The sequence below is a fragment of the Ixodes scapularis genome, unplaced genomic scaffold (assembly GCF_016920785.2).
Source record: "Ixodes scapularis isolate PalLabHiFi unplaced genomic scaffold, ASM1692078v2 PGA_scaffold8__174_contigs__length_109621045, whole genome shotgun sequence".
Lineage (NCBI taxonomy): Eukaryota > Metazoa > Arthropoda > Arachnida > Ixodida > Ixodidae > Ixodes > Ixodes scapularis.
Window position 1 is genome coordinate 32,661,102 of NW_024609883.1, and position 20,017 is coordinate 32,681,118.

Genomic DNA, 20,017 nt, shown 5'->3' on the forward strand with positions numbered 1-20,017 from the left:
CTTGGACGCCCACGCAGTCCAGTAGGTTCCTTGTCAAGTTCTTGCGGCCACCACAATAGTGATTGATTTGAACATCCCTTTTAGCCATAAATTTAGGACGTAGTAAAAAATGTGTCTTCCATATGAAAAAAAAAAAAAGAGTGACACCGTTTCTATTTTATGAAACGATCCTTCCATTAAAAAATGTGTGCATTTTCGTCTTCCAAGCCACGATGACATACCCCCTTTTTGCACCCTCGAGGACGCTAAAAAAAAAAAAAAAAATAACCCGAAAGCCTGAGTGTTTTCTACGACCGGATATAGTGCAGAACAAAGACCCCGTAGAAAAAGCCCTGACGTTCAAAACAACGATCATGCACGCAATACATACGCAAGATCGCATCTAAAACCGCCGTTACGCTTGCTCGTACATGATCCCAAAAAACGCGGTGTTTGCTGCAGACATTACGACAAAATTATCTGTAGCAGACACGACTGAAATATGTTCGAAGTATGTTTGTTTCATATATGTTTGGAACATGTCCGCGGACGTTTTTCGTGTTTTTTTCAATGACCTTCGTGACAGGACCATCCGTAAAACACTAGAGTGTTTTAGGGAACCGTTTTTGCACGCCCGATACGGCACGACGGTCCCTCCGGTACGAACTGCGCATGCGTGAGCCTTCTGCGGTTGCGCATGCGCAGTTCGTATCGGGGGGCCCATCGTACCATACGGAGGCGCAAAAACGGTTCCCTAAACCTCTCTAATGTCTGGAGAGTTATCTTTCGTTTGACGCATTAGCGGCGCGATTGCGACTCGACAGTTGGAAGTCCCTGTATTTGCAGTCGCAGTCAGAATGACGGCACGGGAGCACCCGAGAGCGGCGTTTTAAGACAAAAGAACGAGTAACGGCTAGACTCGCACGAACTAGACACAGACGCACGCATGCGCACTGGAGAACGGGGAAGCACGCAGCACTACCGGCTCCGGTCACGTGACACCGGGGTAAGGAGGATGCGTGGGCGTGGACGCCGCCTAAAGACGCAGACGAGTTGAGCGCCGACTCCATCTTTTCAGGCATACGTCCACACGCTCGCGCGCACACACACACGCATGCGCACCGTCGCTTAGAGACCTGAACGACTACAAACGACCTCGTTCGTCTAAGCACGACGTAAAACGGACCAAAAAAGAAACATGCACTCAGAGTAGAACGTAGTGTATGGACTGGTACAAATGTTAGAGCAAGAACAGTTGGGGAAAGCAAAACAAAAATGAAAGTCAAACGTTGAGCCACTTGGGAAGTGTCGTCCGCAGGACGACGCATACAAGCGTGTTTACATAGGGCGCACCAGGGCGACCTTAATGTTGCATCGGTCATGTCAACTTAACTTGAACCAAGGATGGGAAATAAAAACACGGAACAACACTCCCAAAAAAAAGTGCGTCAATGCGAGAAATATGGAAGATGTGCCAAGTGGGTGAATAGGAAAACACTTTGCTACACGTAACACGTAAATTCAAAGAAACAAACATAAACCAATAAAAGTTGCTAAACACAAATTATAAAACCCGTTTCCGAGAAAAAAAAATCTGTTTTGGCGTTTCCAACTCATGTCCACCGCAACAAACTCTGTGGCAGTGAAGCTCCTGCGTCAAGTTATATATATAAGTCATGAATAATGGAGGAGGTCTGTGAAGTTACAACTCGCTACATCATTTGCCAATTCCTGATTCAATCGGTATTCGGAAGAAGAAAAAAAAACGTTCGCTTACGAGAATAGAACACAATATATCGATAAAACATTTCCCCGAGAAATCCTCAAATCTGCAACTGTCACTGAGAGGATGAAACCGGCAGGGCGTCTCTTTTGGGACGCCCGGCCCCAAAGACGCACTCACTGCCTTCCACCGTGCTTTGGCTGCAAGTGCACACTCGAGGCTCACGAGACACCGTTTTCACGACATCAGTAGCTGCTGCTTAATCACCGCAACTTAAAAAAAAAGAAAAAAAAAAAGAAAAAAGATAGCGTTGAAGTTGATTGTTCAGACTGCATTAGAGCCGAAAGCGAGACGTGTCGCACCTTGCAAACTATACATGTTCAAAACAAACCACTCCGGCATTATGAGTGGGAATCGGACGTCCCGAATGTTCACTGGTCAACTCAGAGAAACGCGGGCGGACCGCTCCTGAAGCTTCGACTAAGTCCGTTTTTTTTTTTTACTTATTTTATTTGCAATTACTAAGTTGTAGATGCTTCGCATATCTGCTTGCCGTCGAAGTTAAATTTTATGTTGGTTTACAACAACGTGTCTAAGATCGCTACCGATTAAAATCCTTAAGTACCATTAACTTTTCCCTCCGATATGGGCCTCTTGTTTAGTTTGGCTGACATCTTTGCGCGAGATCACCCAGCGTGTGAATAACAAGCTACACAGCGCTTGTAGTTTCCTTTGTACGTTTTCCCTTCTATCTCCCTCCCGTAAACTCAAGAAATAAGAATAATAAAACAAAACACTGGCGAAAGCACGCTGAAGAAGTGGCGCACAACAACAAAAAGGAACACACACGCTCACGCATTTATCCACTAACACACACGAAGCACAAGAAACATTCCGAATACAAACTCTAAACACAAGGCTAAAAAGAAATACAGAAACGAGTGTCAAACAAACACACACACAGACGCAGACACAGTACAAAGACGTACTGACACCACTTTCTTTCGTCTCCACGCTGATATGGCTTAGAAACGATTCAAGCCCTGTCCCGAAAACAGCAAGAAAAAAAAAATGTCTGCTTCTACCCGTCAAAGTTTCTTCCTTTCCATCTAAAAAATGGGCGCGGTGACACAGCGTTGGCTCTGTGTGGTGGTCCCCCCGGCCATTTTTCCTGGGCTTGGATATTGTTTTGAAGTTCGGCTGTGTTGTGGTGGGTGGTTGCTTGCTCATTCGTCGTCGTCATCGTCGTCGATGTGACGACGTGTTCGATGACGGCATGGCAATGGTGCGGCCTTGCATAGTTGCGCTGATGTCGCCGGATTGACTCATACTGCTTGCTGATGATGCCTTTCTTGGTGTTGTTTTTCAGCCGTGGAGCACCGGTTTGGGATTAGTCGCCGCCATCGTCGCAACAGAACAGCTCCCCTGAACCCCAGAAAGAGAGGGGAAAAAAAGTAAAGCAGAAAAATTAAGAACCGGAACACAAAATTTTCTGAACGGAAAATACAGCTCTCTTATGTTTTGGAATCGAATGGGGATCTGTAGAAAACGCTGCCTCATAAAATTTCCCGGAAAAAAACAACATGTATGCTGAATTTTGCAGAAAAAGGGGGCACACAGCGCGACAATGCTAGTGAGAACAAACGATCGCTCTTACTTCCTCTTAAAACGTAACAGCAGCCGTAATATGTACCAATACAGTAAACAAATATCTGTGTCTTTTTCGAGAAGCGAAGTCTCTCATCGAAAAGGTGTAACGCACAATCTTCGTCACAGATACCACCTGACCCTGAAGTTTCACTTGTCTGTAACGTTATATCGCCTTCTTATTTGTTAGTAATCATTTTGCAATTAGAAAACAGATTTTCCGCTAAAACAACAGGACACTATGCCAGCGTCTGTCTTATAAAAACTCCCTACACGCTTCGCCGGTTCTGAGCTCGGCTTGACTCAACGCGGCGGGCAACACGTCCTCACTCAAAACCTCCGAAATCAACCGTCCGAATACTCTGATTTCCCGCCGCGACTAAAATATTTTTTTCCTGGATCTTTTCCCCTCTAATTTATGTCTCCTTCTCTACGAGTGCACGCCAACTCAATGTTGATGACGAAACGTGTGGACCCGTAAACGTTGCGGGCACTGCAAATATGCTGAGAGCTACCTCTGTTTCACCACGTGCGTAAGCGAAACCAGACCTACAAGCGGGAGCATGCTGCCCTGAACTACTCTTGCACTGCACAAGCGCGCATGTTCGTCAGGCCTGTTCAAAGTGCAGAGCTCGCTCTCGTAGCTTTTATTGCACAAGCTGATGGTGAATTCCGCTCGAAGACTCAGAGCGCTCCAAAATCGCCCCTTTTCGAGCGCGCATCTTCCGCTGGCAGATAAAGCTTAAGTTTGTCATCTTTCCCTCGCAAATTGGTGGCAGCGTAAGCTCCGTGGAGCGCTTCCGACCGCGCCGCAACCGCTCGACCGCTCCGTCAACTTCGGGAGACCTCCCCGGAAGTCGACAGCAGCAGCCACTGCCCATGCGCGTCATGGGCCGAGCATTTCCGGTCTGGTCCGGTAGCTCGGTGGCTCGGTTGTCGGATGTTCACGCGGGCGGTGGCGGGCAGTGCGTGCGGTGCGCGCATTACGTCTTGTACCCCGCATGGTTCACGGGGTGCAGAGACGGGACTGGAGCGTGGCAAATCGTAAGCGCTGACATCTGCGATATCGAGAGGAAGAACGAGAAAGAGCACGGCAGAAAATCTGAAGACGCAAGGTTAGCTGCGTTCATTTTGCCGCAACTGATTGGATTTGACCTTTGTACACTGCATGCCGCCGGTGTCTCCGTGTGCAATAAAGTAAGAACATGCTAGGCAGCGACCGCGCAAGTGATGGTTTGCTAGCTGTGTGTGTTTATTAACGTCTTACCAGCGATCTGAGCTTCCCCACTGACAATCAGTGCGTGCCCCGCCGTTCCGGGGCGGCGAACGCGGATCTAATACATCAAGACCGGTTATAACGAAGCCGGTTATAACGTAATAGCGGCTACAGCGAAGCGATCACTATTTCCCATTCCCTTTTGCACTTCGTTTACTCAAGTCGGTTATAACGAAATAGCGGATATAACGAAGTGATTTCCGATTCCCGTTGGCTTCGTTATAACCGGTCTCGATACTCTCTATTTGTGTCACGTATTGCGTGGTTCGGCGCTCGACCTATGTCGGGCGTCTCGAGCTCGGGCTTGTTCAAGCAGCAGCCATTTTGAACGATAGACCGTCTCCGGGGGGTCGCTCCAAAAATGCGACTCTATCTTCCGCTCGTCGATTCGGAGTGGGTGCCACGGAGCGGTTTTTCTTCTGCCCCGCAGATTTGTAAAATCTATTCGGATATAGCAGTGGAATTCTAGACTTGTACATAGTCCAACTACTCCATTCAAGTTACTGTAGTTTAACTACTTTTCTGAGTAGTTTAAAAAATTTCAATTACATTTGTATTTCGGTAATTAGTAGTGTACTTTAATTACTTTTTACGAGTAATTTCTCCTCGAATTACAAATTACTTGTGAAATTTAGTGGTAGGTTTGCTGGTCAACAAACATTCCTGAACAAACTAGATAAGATGTAGGAAGATCAGCTGATATTTGCAAAGAGGAGAGCATGTGGCGCAGGCAAGGAGTGTGTCTGTGTGTGTGTGCGGGGGGGGGGGGTGGTTCGAAAGGTGCGAAACCCTAAACAAATTTTACGAGCCTCTCATAGCAACAATCCTGCTCCGAGGCGCAGGAAACACACTCGTCTCAGGTGAGGCTTAGTAAATACGGGATTAGCGCCGAAGTCTGGCACTTCTTTGTCTCCCGAAGCTAAAGGAGACTAGACGCACTTTAAGAAAGGGCTTGTCCATGCTTCTCCCCGACGTAGGAACTCTCGCCCACTACACAAGGTGTACACCCTGTACTGCAGCCCCACTCAAAGGAGTCAACAAAATGCAGCACCCGCTCTGAAGCCCATCTGGTGCCCCCGTAGTTTGTGCTGTACTTGAAGGATCACGTGCTAAAGGGCAACGCAAAGCTGATGTCTTTGTGTTCCTTTCTCCCAAAACTACATATGCAGGCCTTCCAAGATTCGAAAATCGTTTGAAAATCTTAAAAATTCCCCCAACATTAAAAAAAGCACAATTGGGAAGTTTATTTAGTACATGGCACTTAAAGTACTATTTCAAGTAGGTTAGAAAACTTGTAATTTACTTGAAGTGCGTTCTCTGAACATGTACTTGTACCTTTTGTAAAGTATTTTTTTCCTGAAAATGTTTAAAGAAAGTAAAAATTCCAGTCCTCAAAGTACATTCCCCACATTCGGAAACAAAAATTGGCGTATCGTCTTTCGAGATGTCATGTGGTAATTTCTCTGAGTGAAGTAATGGCGGCTATAAGACCGATACAAATAAGGGCCTTATAAATGTACTGTGTTAAATAGTTCGTCAGCGAGAGTAAAACAACTACTCTGTGGCGACTTCACTTTATCGAATATTTGCCACCACTTCCGAAAAAAACTGATACTCCATCGATTGCCCCGGGAGCAATGCATATTAGTTCAAATAAAGTAAAAAAATGTTATGAAAGGGAATTATGTAAGATTGTGTTAAAAAGTATTTGTACTTAACTTTAAAAGTACGTTGTATTTATAGTACTTTACTCGACGTAGGTTGCACCCTGTTTACTTACTATACCTGAAGTACATAACCTCTAATTGACTTTGTACTTTACTTGCTGTACTTTTTAGATGTACTTAACGCAACACTGTAAACAAGCAAACACTGTCTGCTAAATCAAGCTCGGGCAGTCCTAAACCTCAAAGTAGAAATGATACATCTGCAACACATCGTTTACCAAGAAACAAAAACTACAAAACAATTAATCACACACAAGCAGAACCGGCTATTAAAGCATTTATATAAAAACACAAGCCGCATTATATTTGGCTGGCAGAATTTTGCTAACGGATCAAAACATTTATGTACTTTCTTGTTACTATCAAAAATATAAAGGTAACTTCAAAAGTAATCGCTACTTTGTTATGGTAGTCAGTAATTTACTCAATTACTTTCCCTTTCCATAACTTCTACTCTACTCAAATTGCTTTATAGGCCAATACTCAGTAACTTGACTTATATACTTTTTTTTAGTAACTTGTACATGTCTGGAATTCTCCATAAGTCATTCAATAAACTCAAAGGCACGGTGAAAGAAAGGTGTCGGAACAAGGTAAGAAAAAGGGCCGAAATTCCACTCGGGCTTCGCCTATCGCCCGACCGGGTCACTGCCGGGGCGCGGTCGCGCGCCTCGCGGCGTTGAGAACGCGCGCGTGAATAAGGACGGTTCCTCGAGCCCCTGTCACGCCACGCCATCTCACGGCGTGTGTCAGAAATAGAAGCAAACCTTCGACACACTTGCTTCATGACAAAGTGGCGTCGTTCAAACACAGCTTTTTCTTCTTCCCTCATGGTCTATACCTTTTTCCAGCACTCATCGCCCCGGCAAAATACACTGAGTCAATAGAGTAAGGAGGCATGCAAGGCGTCTGATATTCTGCAGAAGTACCGCGCATGCTCAGAACCTGTCCCATAGCCCAACAAATAATAGTGCGCAGACCCGTGCTTTCTCGCGAATCGTGGGCAAACATCGGCTTGTATGTAGAGAATGTGTTAGTCTATAGACTACCTGAGCTGAAGGAGAAGAGCGAGAAGTCGAGCGGGAAGGAGCCTCTGCGCTGGGTGGTGCTGAACACGCTCCCGGCGGCCGAAGAGCACGTCGACTGTAGCCCCGTCGACTCGAGCGAGCACGCTTGCCGCTGGAGCTTGAAGCGACCGGCCACGGACACCGGCTGCGGAGGGATCACCGACGAGCCCGGGGACCAGTCCGAGCCTCCGCCGAGGGCTGCACCGCGGGATCGCCACAGACCGCTGAGGAGCTCGAGACCGCCGCCGGAGCCCCGCCGAGGAAGGTTCTGCCCAGAAAAAAAAAAAAACGCAATGGGAATTAGGTGTTCTCGGTGCCCCTTAAGAATAGACGTCCTGCAGGTTTCTGGCACATTGCGAGTGAAGAGCACATTGAGACATCCGCCAGGCTACCATGCTTTAAGCTGGGATACGGGCTGTTCGCTGCAAGGTATTTCGTAGCAGGTCAGATGGCAGCAGGGCAGTTCGTCACATAGGGCATTTCGTAATAGGGAAATTAGTCGCAGTGTTTGTCTCTCGAAGAACTGCCCTACAGCCTTTCAACCTCTACGCCTTTTCTGCAATTGCAAAGTACACAAACGAAGAACATAAAAAAAAGGAATTGCGCCTATAGGAGAAATAAGCGTACACGTAGCATTTGAGTCGTAGTACGATCGAACACTGAAAACCAACTTTTTCACTGCCATCTGCAATCCATACCGGACACGTGGCATTGCAGTGAGGAGGAACTTATCAAGGGTATACAGCATGTGATCAAGTTTTCTAACCTTGAGAAAGCACCCCAAACAAACCCTGACAACCTCTCCCCTCTCCCCCGCACACACACACAAATACAAACCGCCTAATAGAAATCAAGAAATATGATAAAGATAAGTAATTTCTGCCCAACATCAACTCTACCTGGGAAGGTTTGTACAAAAAAAAAAAAAAACCAACAAAAAACGCCTAAAAAGACTAGCAGAAAAAAAGCTAAAAGTTATAATACGTCCTGTATCGTGCAAAATATCTTGTTTCAGTCTCTTCCGGTGCTCTTTACAAACTCCAAAATAAATTATAATAAATAATGTAGCGATATTATCCAATTTCGTACCCAAAAGCGTACCCCCTCTCCATCAATAAATATATATTTTCCTGACGGAGTCCAACATGGGCAACCGGCTTCCTCACCTGCAGGGCGTGAAGGGCACCGTACGGCCCGATGAGACAGCTGAGGATCTCCCCTGTCGACCCTCGCCGCCGCGTGGGATCCAGCGGGTCCACGGACACGCCGGTCCTCCCAGGGGGCTTCTCGGCGCACACCATGAGCGGCAGTGGGACGTCGGCCGGCAGTGAGCCCCGACGCCTCCGCAGGGCGCCCGGTGACGTGGCCGTGCCGGAGGAGGACGTGGACGCGACGAACGGGAGGAACAAATCCCGCGTCTCGTCCTCGTCCCTCGAGCTGTCGCTGATCCTCCGCGGCGGCACGCAGCTGCCTCGGCGCGTGCTGCACGCGGTGGAGGTAGCGCACGTGCTCGAGCCGTCCTCCGACTCCGAGGACGGGGCCACGGGCTCCAGGAACGCGATGCTGTGACGCCGCATCAAGGTCCGGGGCATCGGACGTCGGCCGAACGCAGCGGCCGCGGTGCGGGCCAGCTTGGCCAGTTCGGTGTTCCCCAGCTCTGGTGCGTGGAAGGAAGGGTAAGGCGTTTGAGGATTGTCCAGGAAGAAATGTGACGGATTCGAGTATATCTGGTTGAGCTCCGTACCAGCCTATGCTGGCAGCGCCGTGAAGGATCTGAGCGCAAGGTTAAAAGTGACTTACTGGTTGTTTTCAACGTGGACTCTAGAGTGGAAATTGTAAAAAGATGCAGATGAATCACACGTACTGATCGACTCGGTAAATGTTACGAAGCCGCCAAAAGACGAAACCTTTGGCGGCGCCGGAATTCTAACTCCGGCTAAATTTCGACATCTGCCGGGTTCTATATGGAAGGACAATGAGCCCGGTGCGCGTTCGTGTAGTCACCACAACTGTGACAGACAGTAGTAGCCTCGAACTTGCACGTGCAGCCAAAGCACAACGGAAAGCAGCGACTGCAGTGAGAGAGCCAAGGCTCTACTACACGATCCCGAAAAAACACCCACCCGAGGTGGAGACAATAAAGGGGAAACATTAGGTGGGCGATCTTTCTGGGGTGGGCGTTTGTTCGGGATTTTGCGTTAAGCACATTTTCGTGAGTTCCATTTAATCCCCCAAGCTGACAGTGCAATTAAAGGTTAAGAGTGACTCCGCGTGACTCTCGAGTTGGCAGGGTAGAGACGGGGTAGAATAGAGTTTAAATGCCATGAGGCGATGGCCGGCAGCGATAACACACCGCGGTTTGTGCAATAATTGAGTTTGCGCTGGAAGTTAAAAGGACCGTGAGCTAAAGTTTTACATCTACCAGCTTTAATATGGAAAGGCAATGTACCCGGTGCCCGTCCGTGTTGTCGCTACTCTAGTCATTGACGGGATAACAATGACAGGGATGTCCTTCAGTTGTTCCGGTTCCGGCGCGAGCTTGCTACCTTCAATAAGGAACTTTCGTGAGCTTCAAGCATGCATGCGCATCCAAAGCACAACGGAAGGCAACGCGCGCGTACTGCAGGCCGAGCGTCCCAAAGAAACACCGTTCTTATCCTGTCAGTAACTATATATATGCTGATCTTTAGAAGATGTAATTTTAAGCTCCCTTTCTTAAATTGCCCATATATTATGCAAATATAAGGCACAATCGCCAGACCGAAAGATCTCACGCAGTGAAAACCTCTTTGCAGCAATTTTTGACAAATGCTGTGAAACTCACCCGGAAGATGTTGTTCTGTGGGTACAGACGATCTTCTGCGAAGGGCTCCGATGAGAGACGACGGCGGGGGTGGAGGACCCGACAGCTCCTCGTCTCTAGAAGGGTTCTGGTCTCCCCAGAAGGAGACCTGACGCTCCCCGCCACCCAGCGTGGTCGGGGCTGAACTCCTTCGGCTGTTGAACCTCGCGCAGTTTCTCCACAGGGCTTCGGGAGGATGGTCGAACTCAAGCTGCTGGGCTTCTCTCTCGCTCGAAAGGCTCACACGATGAGACCACGGAGGCAAAGGCGGTCCGCTGTCGACGTTCGTGGCACCGGACTTTGGCGTTGAGCAACCGGAGGATGGGGGAGATGCGCAAGGGTCTGCGCAGATTAGCGGAAGATATGAGTCGTGCGAATGAGTGTGAATAACAAACACATTGTACGATGAATACAGAGGCCCGATGAAGAGACTTAAAACTAGTTCACACACTTGTGTCGGTTGCGTTCAAGGCAGCCAAAATGATAACAACGACCGGGACACCTGGACAGCTGTGTGTCATGGATACTTCACGACGAAGCTGCTCATTGCATTGCTTGTTACGTTCGGTACGGGAAACAGCTGTCCTGCTGGCTTCGACCGTGTTGCCGTCTCGGCCACTCTGGACGCAACTCACACAACTGTCAAAGCCAGGCTTGAGTCGGAGATGCTCGCACTTACGCCCTAAAGTAGGGACTAATGATTTTATTTATAATTGTTTTGTAACAATTTCACAATAAGCGATGTCACGCACAACTATGTCGTGTTTTTACTGCGGACACTAAAAAAACTTAGTAGAAATGACAAAAGAATACAGGTCCTCTGAGACGAGCCTGTTTTATTTTGTGTGCGTATTGCTGTCGTTTTTTATCTAAGACAAGAACACTTCAGTGTTATCAAGATATGAATAACATGGCCTGTTATGATATGTTTTTATTATATATGGTTCCGCCTACGCTTCTAGAAATCTGATGGTTCGTACATAAAATGTGACGCTCTAATACTAATGAATCCAGTAAAATGAACCAACTTCTATTAGTTCATAAATACTAGATTTCTAAAGTCAACGCGCGCGGGAACTGTCTATTTTTATATGAAGAAAAAGAACTATATATTTTATTTATATTTTTATATGAAGAACAAGAACTCTCACCTTGTGGCCTGGCAGGTAACTGAGTGTTTTGTTGCAGGCAACCTTGATTGTTCTGCATTTTCGAAGATATATCCTGCGAGAAACTCCTTCCGGCATCATTTCTCGAACCCAGTCCTAAGGAAAGAGCATCGTGCTGCAATGGCTGGGCATTGGTTCCTTGGTTAGAAGCCGTCACCATCGTTGATGGTGACGTCAATAAAGATGCCATCGTAGCCGATGACGGCGGTGTACAACGACCGTCTTTACATTCTAGAGAGTCCGCTGGGCCGTCATCACTGTCGTGACTGTTACCACCTGCTGGTTTACTCGAAGGCCTCGAAGTATCACCTTCTTTGGCCGAATCGCCATTGCCTTTTGAGCCGGTTGGTTGAACGAAGTCCTTTTCATCTTCCTGTTGCCGCTTGTTTTCAACCTCGCCTCCCGGAACCTCTTCGTACGGTTCAACCTCAGTCGAAGTAAACGCGAACACAGACTCCGACCTTCGTGGAAAGTGTCTTCTCGACGCAGCGGCCACGAACGGCTCCGACGTCCTCCGGTATGGTGGATACGAGACCGGCTGGTGTACCAGGCGGCGTTCACTTTCCCTGGAGCTCCTCTGCAGCAGCGAGGTAACAGGAGCTCCCTCTGCTGTGCTGGAGAGTGACAGAAGACTAGTCGTGGGCTGCAGGTCTTCAGCCGAGACCCGCGGTGACCTTGGACCAGCCGGCACCTCTGAAGTCTGGTCCGGCTGCGGTGGCAAGGCAAGAGAGCTGAGGGGCAGGGATTGTCTGCGTCTTCGGATGACCGTCCTTGACGGCAGCTTAGGCAGGCTGAGCGGCATACTGTGGCGGCGTCCCCAAGCGCTCGACCCTAACGATTCTTCCATCCAGGAGTAAGCAGCGGCACCGCCTCTTCCCCTCGTGAGGAGTGGAGGCAGCGTCTCTTCCTCGTCTTCGAACTCGAGGTCTCCTTCTTCCTCCTCGGACGCGAGAGGAGCGTTGAGGTCCGTCTCGAAGGATGAAGCGGCTATAGCTTCAATGGCCACTTTCTTCTCCCACTGAACATGGTTCAGACGCAGGTTGTTGAGGAGCTCACGGGACAGCTCGGTGCCCAGAAACTGGTCCCAGATCTCGAACAGCGGGCTCACAACGAACTTGAAAAAGTCTGCAGGAAGAACGCAACTTTGTTTATAGGGGTGCCGCCCGTAAGTACGGTCTCTAACAATAGTATAGACCCATTCGACGAGGAAGTTTCTGACGGCTCAGCAGGACTCACTTTGGTCAGGCCCACGGAGTGCAAGGGTAAGGAAATAAATGACCATTTGTTTCATTCTTTCTTTAAAAATGAAGTGCCTCTTCTTAACGTGTACTTAGCACCACCGCATAAACAACCTCGGCGAATGGGTCTTTCATACTGTGGAAAACTCTGCATCCATTGTGCTTACATAGTTCATCACCGCGTAGTGAGTTTTTTTGTTAATAGACTTAATGGAGTTTTTCGTCAAGAATCGTGAGATGTGCCGTCTTGCATAATAAACATTATGCTCAGTTTGCTGTTGATAAGATCGAGCTGTGACACAGGCCATTTTCGTTATTACTTTCAGAGGAAAGGTTCCGAGTGAAGGCTTTTCATTATCCTGCGGTTTCACCCTCAGCTCTGGAGAGGCTCTGCTGTGATAGCGGACTAAGCACCTCTGATTATAATATTATGGACTGAAAGAGCGCGTGTCTACTGCCAAGGCTGTTCAACCTGACCTACGTACAGGGTGCCACAAAAGAAAATTTACACGGTCTGTTTTACCGCAAAAATAAACTAGGCATCGCCGAACGCTCATTCTCCGCTCAAAGGTAGAGCTAGAGGTCACAACCAGATGCCAAAGTTTCAGCCCGATCCGATTACTTAATCAAAAGTTATAACTGATTTCTGAAAATTTCAATGGGAAAATGGAGTCCATTTTTGCCCGTTTTCGGTTTCTGGTGCCATAGAGCCCCATATGTTCGAAAACTCCGTCGACCACCATTTTCCCATTGAAATTTTCAGAAAATCATTTATAACTTTTGATTTAGTTATCGGATCGGGCTGAAACTTTGGCATCTGGTTGTGACCTCTAGCTCTACCTTTGGGCGGAGAATGAGCGTTCGGCGATGCCTAGTTTATTTTTGCGGTAAAAAATACCGTGTAAATTTTCTTTTGTGACACCCTGTATATATAGTACTCCTAAATAGTTGTGGAAAATAGCTTACAGATAAATGAACGAATACTGAAATTATTTAATTCAGGGGGCACTGTATTAACGCAAGCAAGATGAGTAAGAATAAGATGAACAGCTGCTGTGTTTCATTGGCGTACCTATGCTCCAGGTCAGCTTGACTTGGCATACAGCATAAGTTAGGGCCCCTGTGAGCCAACCAAAGCAACGGAGCAAAGCATGTGAGAATTCTCCACTTTAGAATGGCGCTCGGGCGGTTTGTTATCACAAGCCTCGCTTCTGCGCTGTGATTGGCTAACCTGAGTTGTCGCTTTATCTGTTCGCCAAGCAATGCTGAAACGGAGTGTTTCGGGTTTTGGAGATCTTGTGTGGACAACAACCGGAACTAACTTTTACAAATCAAGAAGCGATGAAGCGTATAAGAACTGCCGATGTAGCAAAAGGCCAGATCGAGCGTGCCATCTCGTGTTATTTGCGCTCTTTCTACGCATAGGCTTAAAGATGACAGCACAACATTATAGTGGTTCAAGTGAAGGGAATGCCACAGAAACTTACGAATTCAGTATTTCTTTATTTTTTCAATGATTTTAGAGTTAGTTCTCCTTAGCTAGTAGCGGTACTTCAAACGAGAACTATAATGACATGATTAAGATGTTGTTCATAAACATACCTGCTTGTATCTTGGCAACAGTCGTCCTTTCTCTATCACAGATTGGTGTGACTGGGATGTTCAACCGTTTTTCGAAGTCACCTAACACATACAAAAAAAAGTATGTAACAACTAATAGGAGTTTTCATTTCACACATTTTGACACCTTAATTCTCAAGACGATACACAAGACGCGAACGCCTCCATATCTAAACTCAACGTTCAGAGATTATATCAAGCAGGACATATCTTTCCCCTTGCTTTTCTTGGATCCAACAAAACATGGTGTGGAGGTGGCATGCGGAATAAGGAAGACCGCTGTTTTTCATAAGAATTACATTCAACATGCTTTCTAAATGGCTCTAGTTTTACCTGCTCTTTCATGCATTCCTTACTAACAGAAAAGCTGACAGAAAAGGTATAATTCCTATACCTTGCCGATTCTCGTTTTTCCGAGTGTGACTGCCGTATCTTCGTATGCTAACTGCAGTTCATTAGTGTGAGAAGTAGGACGAACCTAGCTCCAATAGAGTGACTAAGCAATTCGATTAATTAGATTAACCTCACTGTGATTCAACAACTTTGAGAAATGGCATTCACTACTGTGACACAGATACTGTGAGAAATCGGATGCAGCCTGCTGTATGCAGTGACCTTGAAAGACGGGATTATTTTACTGCAGTAAAGTGATTTCTAGAAAGGAGTGCACAGTGATGCCACACAGTGACTCCTCCGGCAGACGTACCTTGCCTGTAGAACTCCTTGCAAACCTGGAGACTCCACCGGTGGCTGATATCCCAAGGACGGCAGGGGTTTCCCAAGTCAGCACACTTTAAAGCAATCTGTAATATGAAAAATGTTTGTAGCCCTTCAGCCTGCTGCCTAAACAAGAATATGCTTGCTGAAGAGCAAACGTGGTGGCTCGAACACAAGCACGCACCTGGAGAATGAAATGACGGTATTCCTTGTCGGCCATGTCGAGCGCATTGTTCTCCATGTATCGCTGTCGGAAGGAAAGACAAAAACCAACCAAGAATTCAGAACTCTTTATTTATGCCGTCCATAGGACAGGAACGCAAAAAATGTCAAATAAAAATGATTCATTTTCTAGAGAGACGTCTCACTACCCACGTAAAACAATAAAAATATTGGACTTCATAACTAAAATGTTCTTATTGATTGGTATAAAAAGATCCGAGTGCAGCGCTGATTCTTGTGTATTAGACCTTTTTTTGAAAAGTGCGTGCCATTTCCCGTTCCCCATTGCTTGGGCGCGTGCTCTGAGCATGTATTGGACACGGTGTCTGCGCCAGCGTTGGGCGTGAACTCGGCTCAATTTATATCGAAAACAAATGCTGCGTGCAGCCTCTGAGACCATAAAGTGTACCAATACATACCCTGTACTGAGAAGCGACAAAAACGTTTAAAGGCGCACGTGTTGCGACGTTAAGTTAGCGGTTGGCAGCCTAGTAGTTTTGTTCCGATTGGGAATTATGCGCAGCCCGTTCCCGCTCTTGGATATGTTTGGTACCTTGGGTCTCAACAGATTCATGTCACAGCAATATACATCTCAATCAAATCAATTCACATCAACCTAGTACATCTCAAAAGAACCTTTTCGAAGCAATGTGAATATCTTGTTAGATATGGTTGTCCTACTTCACACTCTCTTCGTCTTTAGTCAGTTTTCTTTTTAGCTTGCTATTTCCTTTCAAGAATCACGATTTCCTCTAACTACTGTGTTACTTTTTTTTTGTTTGTAGACAATTGTGAACCAAGTTGTTCCAGAAGCAGCGTGTTTGAGTTTAATTCCACTAAATAAAACAATGATGATAATGTAATTAAATGCAAAGGTGCAAGCGAGCTGGACAAGAATGACGAAAATAATACCTGAAGAACGGGAACAAGAGGGACAAAAAACAAACACAAATCTCCATACACAGCTATTTGACTAATGCGCTACAAAAGAATCCCGTACTCCTGGGATTATTTTTATTATTATCGTCCAGCTCGCTTGCACCTATACATTTAATTGCATTATTAGCATTACCATCAAAATGCAAGCCGTTCACCCTTATTGGTGTTTGACTGGTTGGAGCTGATAAAACCCGCTTGCTCTACTGACGTCTAACTCCTGCTTAGCTCAGTTGTTAGAGCGCTCCACTGGCAATAGAGAGGTCCCTGGTTCGATACCAGGTCCAGGCGTGTTTTTTTCGGTCGCGCACCAGTCACCTAGCTGTCTTTGGAAACTTGCGTTTGTCCTTCGTCCTTCTTGTTCCACTTCTCCAGGGATTATTTTCCTCGAATAAGACAAAAAAGGTAGTAGACGAGTGCAGTCCTCAGCATACATTTATCAGACTCGGCGGACATTGGATGAGAGGATACTCGTTATGGTAAGTTGGTTAACTGACTAAAATCTGTGAATGAACTTTTTAATTATTGGCTTTAAAAGTCATGTTGCAATGGCAGTATTGAAGGCAATTACTATTGGGAGGCCAGGTTTGCAAGAATGTAATAGTTTCTTAGGTAATAGTTGATAAATATTCACGTTTGTTTAGCCAGGTTGAAGAAATGCGCTCAAAAAGAGCGCCGCAAGCCCTGTCCACTGACGCTTGAAAAAGTCGCTCGTGTCGTCGGCGCACCCACCAAGGAGACACTGCCGAGATAGTGATGACATGATTGAAATGACTACGTCATTGTTCTAAGAGTCGTTGTGCGCAGGGCTTGCGGCACCATTTTTAAATCGAACTAAGAATGTAAAAATCGATCAATTAAATTTTAAAATAAACTTAATTTTTTGCAAATTTTCTGAATTGGTGTGGCATATGATAGTAATTGCGGTCATTGCTGCAATTGGAACATAAACTTTAAAACCAATATTTAAAAAATAATTAAACTTTTTTGTTAATTAGCTAATTTATCATTACCATTGTTCTCCCATCTAATGTTCGCCGAGACAAATGAATTTACGATGAAGACGGCCACTCGCCTCTCATCCCTTTTTTCTAAAAAATAGATTCCATTTAATATTAAACACCCTGTATAGGGTGCTTGATTATAGGGCGTTGACAAACAAAAGCGAAAGAACGAAACTCAGGCTGAGTGAAACAGGTCTGCCATAGTATTGCTGGACAGTGATGCAGTATTTGCAAGAAAAATACCTTCAGCCTGAGGTTTCTTAACCTCACGTGTTCCAACAGCAGCATGACAAGAACCATATCGCTACAGTAGGCCAAAACCGAGAAGGATACTTCACCTCAATCAGCATGTTAGTGCGGGGAAGTATACCTTCATCTCGAATGCCCACAGTTATAAGGATACTTTACCTCAATCTTACTCAATATGCAGTGAAGTATCCTTTTGTTTCGCGGGCTACTTCGGCACACAAATGTAGGTAACGCGTTACTAGTAACGAATAACTTCTACATATTCAATTTTTTTTGGGTAACGGGTAACCTATTTAGTTACTTATAAATAAAAGTAACGAGTAACGGTATTTCGTTACTTTTGAGGAGCACCGCGCAGAGCACCGCAAAAACAGCCCCGCTTTATTTCTAACCTGAGTAGGCGTCTATTGCGTCAAAGGCCGATGGGCACTGCGAAGGACAACTAGACAGTATGACAGTATGCCAACGTTTATCGCTGAAAACGTCAGTCGAACTCTACAGCTGGGAAAGTACTTCACGCAGCGAACACATTACTGTTCGTTAGTTGAATCTTCTAGAATCGTGTACAGATTGAATGTAAACTCAAAGGCAGCCAGCGCGGGAAGGCAGAAAACCCATTGCCAACTTCGAGCTTTAGAATTAGAGAGAAGAAAAAAAAAGGGGGGGGGGGAAAATCCCAGATTCACCAGCTCTTTTTGAAGCACAGCACTGCCGTTCCTTCGAGCGCGTCAATAGAACGACTCATCAGTGTTGCCGGAGCTGTATTAGCAAGGAAGCGGGGAATTATAACTGATAAAAACTTCGAGAGGCAGCTACTGCTTAAGTTCAACGACTACTGGAAAGGAAACAATAAACCATGAAATAAAAGCAGTTGTGTGTCTGATCATCAAAGTAACAAGAAGCACAACTCCTTACTTTTTAGGTAAAGTAACGTGTTCTCTTTGAGAGTCGATAACGAGTAGCGTACTTAAGTAGTTACTGTTTGAGTGCGTAATGAGTAACGGTGTTTAGTTAATTTTTTGGGTTACGTGCGTATGTCTGCTTCAACAGCATATTGTACTCCGAAGAGTCCCAATCTTGTAAACTACAAAAACGTTTGGTGCCTCAGACCAACCTTGAACCTTGACAGGAACTCCTGCTGCCGAGTGATGTCTGTTGCCAGGATGAGGCTTCGTATATGATACTCCATTTCATCCCTGAAATGCAGAAAAGTGAACACAGTTTTGATCTGGACGTCGTTCATCTCGTATGAACGTGAAACAAATGTTAACAAAAATGAACTCTCGTTTAAGACGGAGCAAGACACATCGTGATTACCGGATAAAACGTGATGAATTCAAGGTTTGCTGTCTTAGCAATAAGAAAATGGTGGTTCGTGTTCGTTCTCTGTGTTTTCAATCATTTTCAAATGTAAGTAACCATAGTGGCGACGCACTCGCGCTAATTATAAGCATATTTAATAAAATTTAAGCGACGTGTTTTAAAATTATATGTTGTATTTGAATTGTTGTCTTGAGGTACTTAATAAGATGCATAAATAAAGTGTCATTACAAATGTCACTACAGTTGATAGGAGACGTCAGTTAAACATTTTCAATCACATTTTGGAGCTGAGCAGCATTTCAATGAGCGAACTGACGCTCCCACAATTTGTTGATTTTAATGAGAATGAGCAAGCCTAGTGATTTTAGAAAGACTTTACTTTTGAAGAAAGAAAAAGAAAACCTCTCGGATAATTGCATTTTCTTTTTGATGTTATATAAACGATCGACAGTGCGATAAAATAAAAATATCAAAACACAAGCGTAAGTAACACTTGCTATTCTTTTTTTCATTATCTTCTTTCCTCCTTCGCTACCTTAATAGGCTGGAAATGGAAAACACTAAAATTATTTTCCTTAAAGGAAACCCCAGACTGCGCGATGGGCTTCACGAGTAACTTGTTACTGAATAGTGAGCTCTTACCTTTAACCAGAACACAGATAATGCATATTTAGTTTTTGTCTATAGTGTGTTGCAGGTCGAAAAAAGGTAGGGCAATCGCCTCCTACAAAGCCCTTCACTCTTCACCTTATCAAAGCGAACGCTGGAGTGGTGGCGAGTGGAGAGGAGGAAACCACCAATTATGGCGAGCACAAGGCTTTGTGAGAAGGGGCTTTTCCTGCCTTTCTTAACCTGCAACCGACGATACTTCCAAAATTAAAAAGGATCAAACCAAGAAGGCTACTCACCAAACAGACCTGTCCAGGTGATCGAATATCCCGGACTGCCGCAGGCAAGATATGGCCGAGCGCCAATGGTGGTTCTCCAACACGGAGAAATTCTGCAAGTGTGCGAAAAAACAACCGCCTATCGTATCAAACAGGTTCCCTACCTGAAACCGTTTTGTGCAATATCTAGGATCATAAAATACACGAATACATAACGTCTACTGAGAAGCGACAAAAACGTTTAAAGGCGCACGTGCTACCTGTTAAGTTAGCGGTTAATTTGTTTTATGCGTGAATTAAAGGTAACCCGTTCTATTATCTCGAATGTGCTCCGTATTTTGGGTCTCAACTGATTCGTTTCGCAGCAATGTTCATCTCAATCAAATCATTT

At 45.7% G+C, this 20,017-nt stretch overlaps 1 protein-coding gene across 1 annotated transcript in view; it reads right to left on the bottom strand.

Annotated features, from left to right (window-relative positions):
* Window positions 1-2,905: 2,905 nt before the first annotated feature.
* Window positions 2,906-20,017, bottom strand: part of LOC8050552 — a 32,682-nt gene continuing 15,570 nt past the window's right edge. The window contains exons 6-15 of the mRNA XM_040210398.3: window positions 19,648-19,739; window positions 18,531-18,612; window positions 15,190-15,252; window positions 14,995-15,091; window positions 14,271-14,351; window positions 11,413-12,555; window positions 10,244-10,603; window positions 8,586-9,076; window positions 7,402-7,687; window positions 2,906-3,127 (exon numbers count right to left, since the gene is read on the bottom strand). Of these exons, the coding sequence (XP_040066332.2) occupies window positions 3,093-3,127; window positions 7,402-7,687; window positions 8,586-9,076; window positions 10,244-10,603; window positions 11,413-12,555; window positions 14,271-14,351; window positions 14,995-15,091; window positions 15,190-15,252; window positions 18,531-18,612; window positions 19,648-19,739 (2,730 nt within the window). The 3' untranslated portion in view covers window positions 2,906-3,092. The remainder of the gene's footprint in view (window positions 3,128-7,401; window positions 7,688-8,585; window positions 9,077-10,243; window positions 10,604-11,412; window positions 12,556-14,270; window positions 14,352-14,994; window positions 15,092-15,189; window positions 15,253-18,530; window positions 18,613-19,647; window positions 19,740-20,017) is intronic.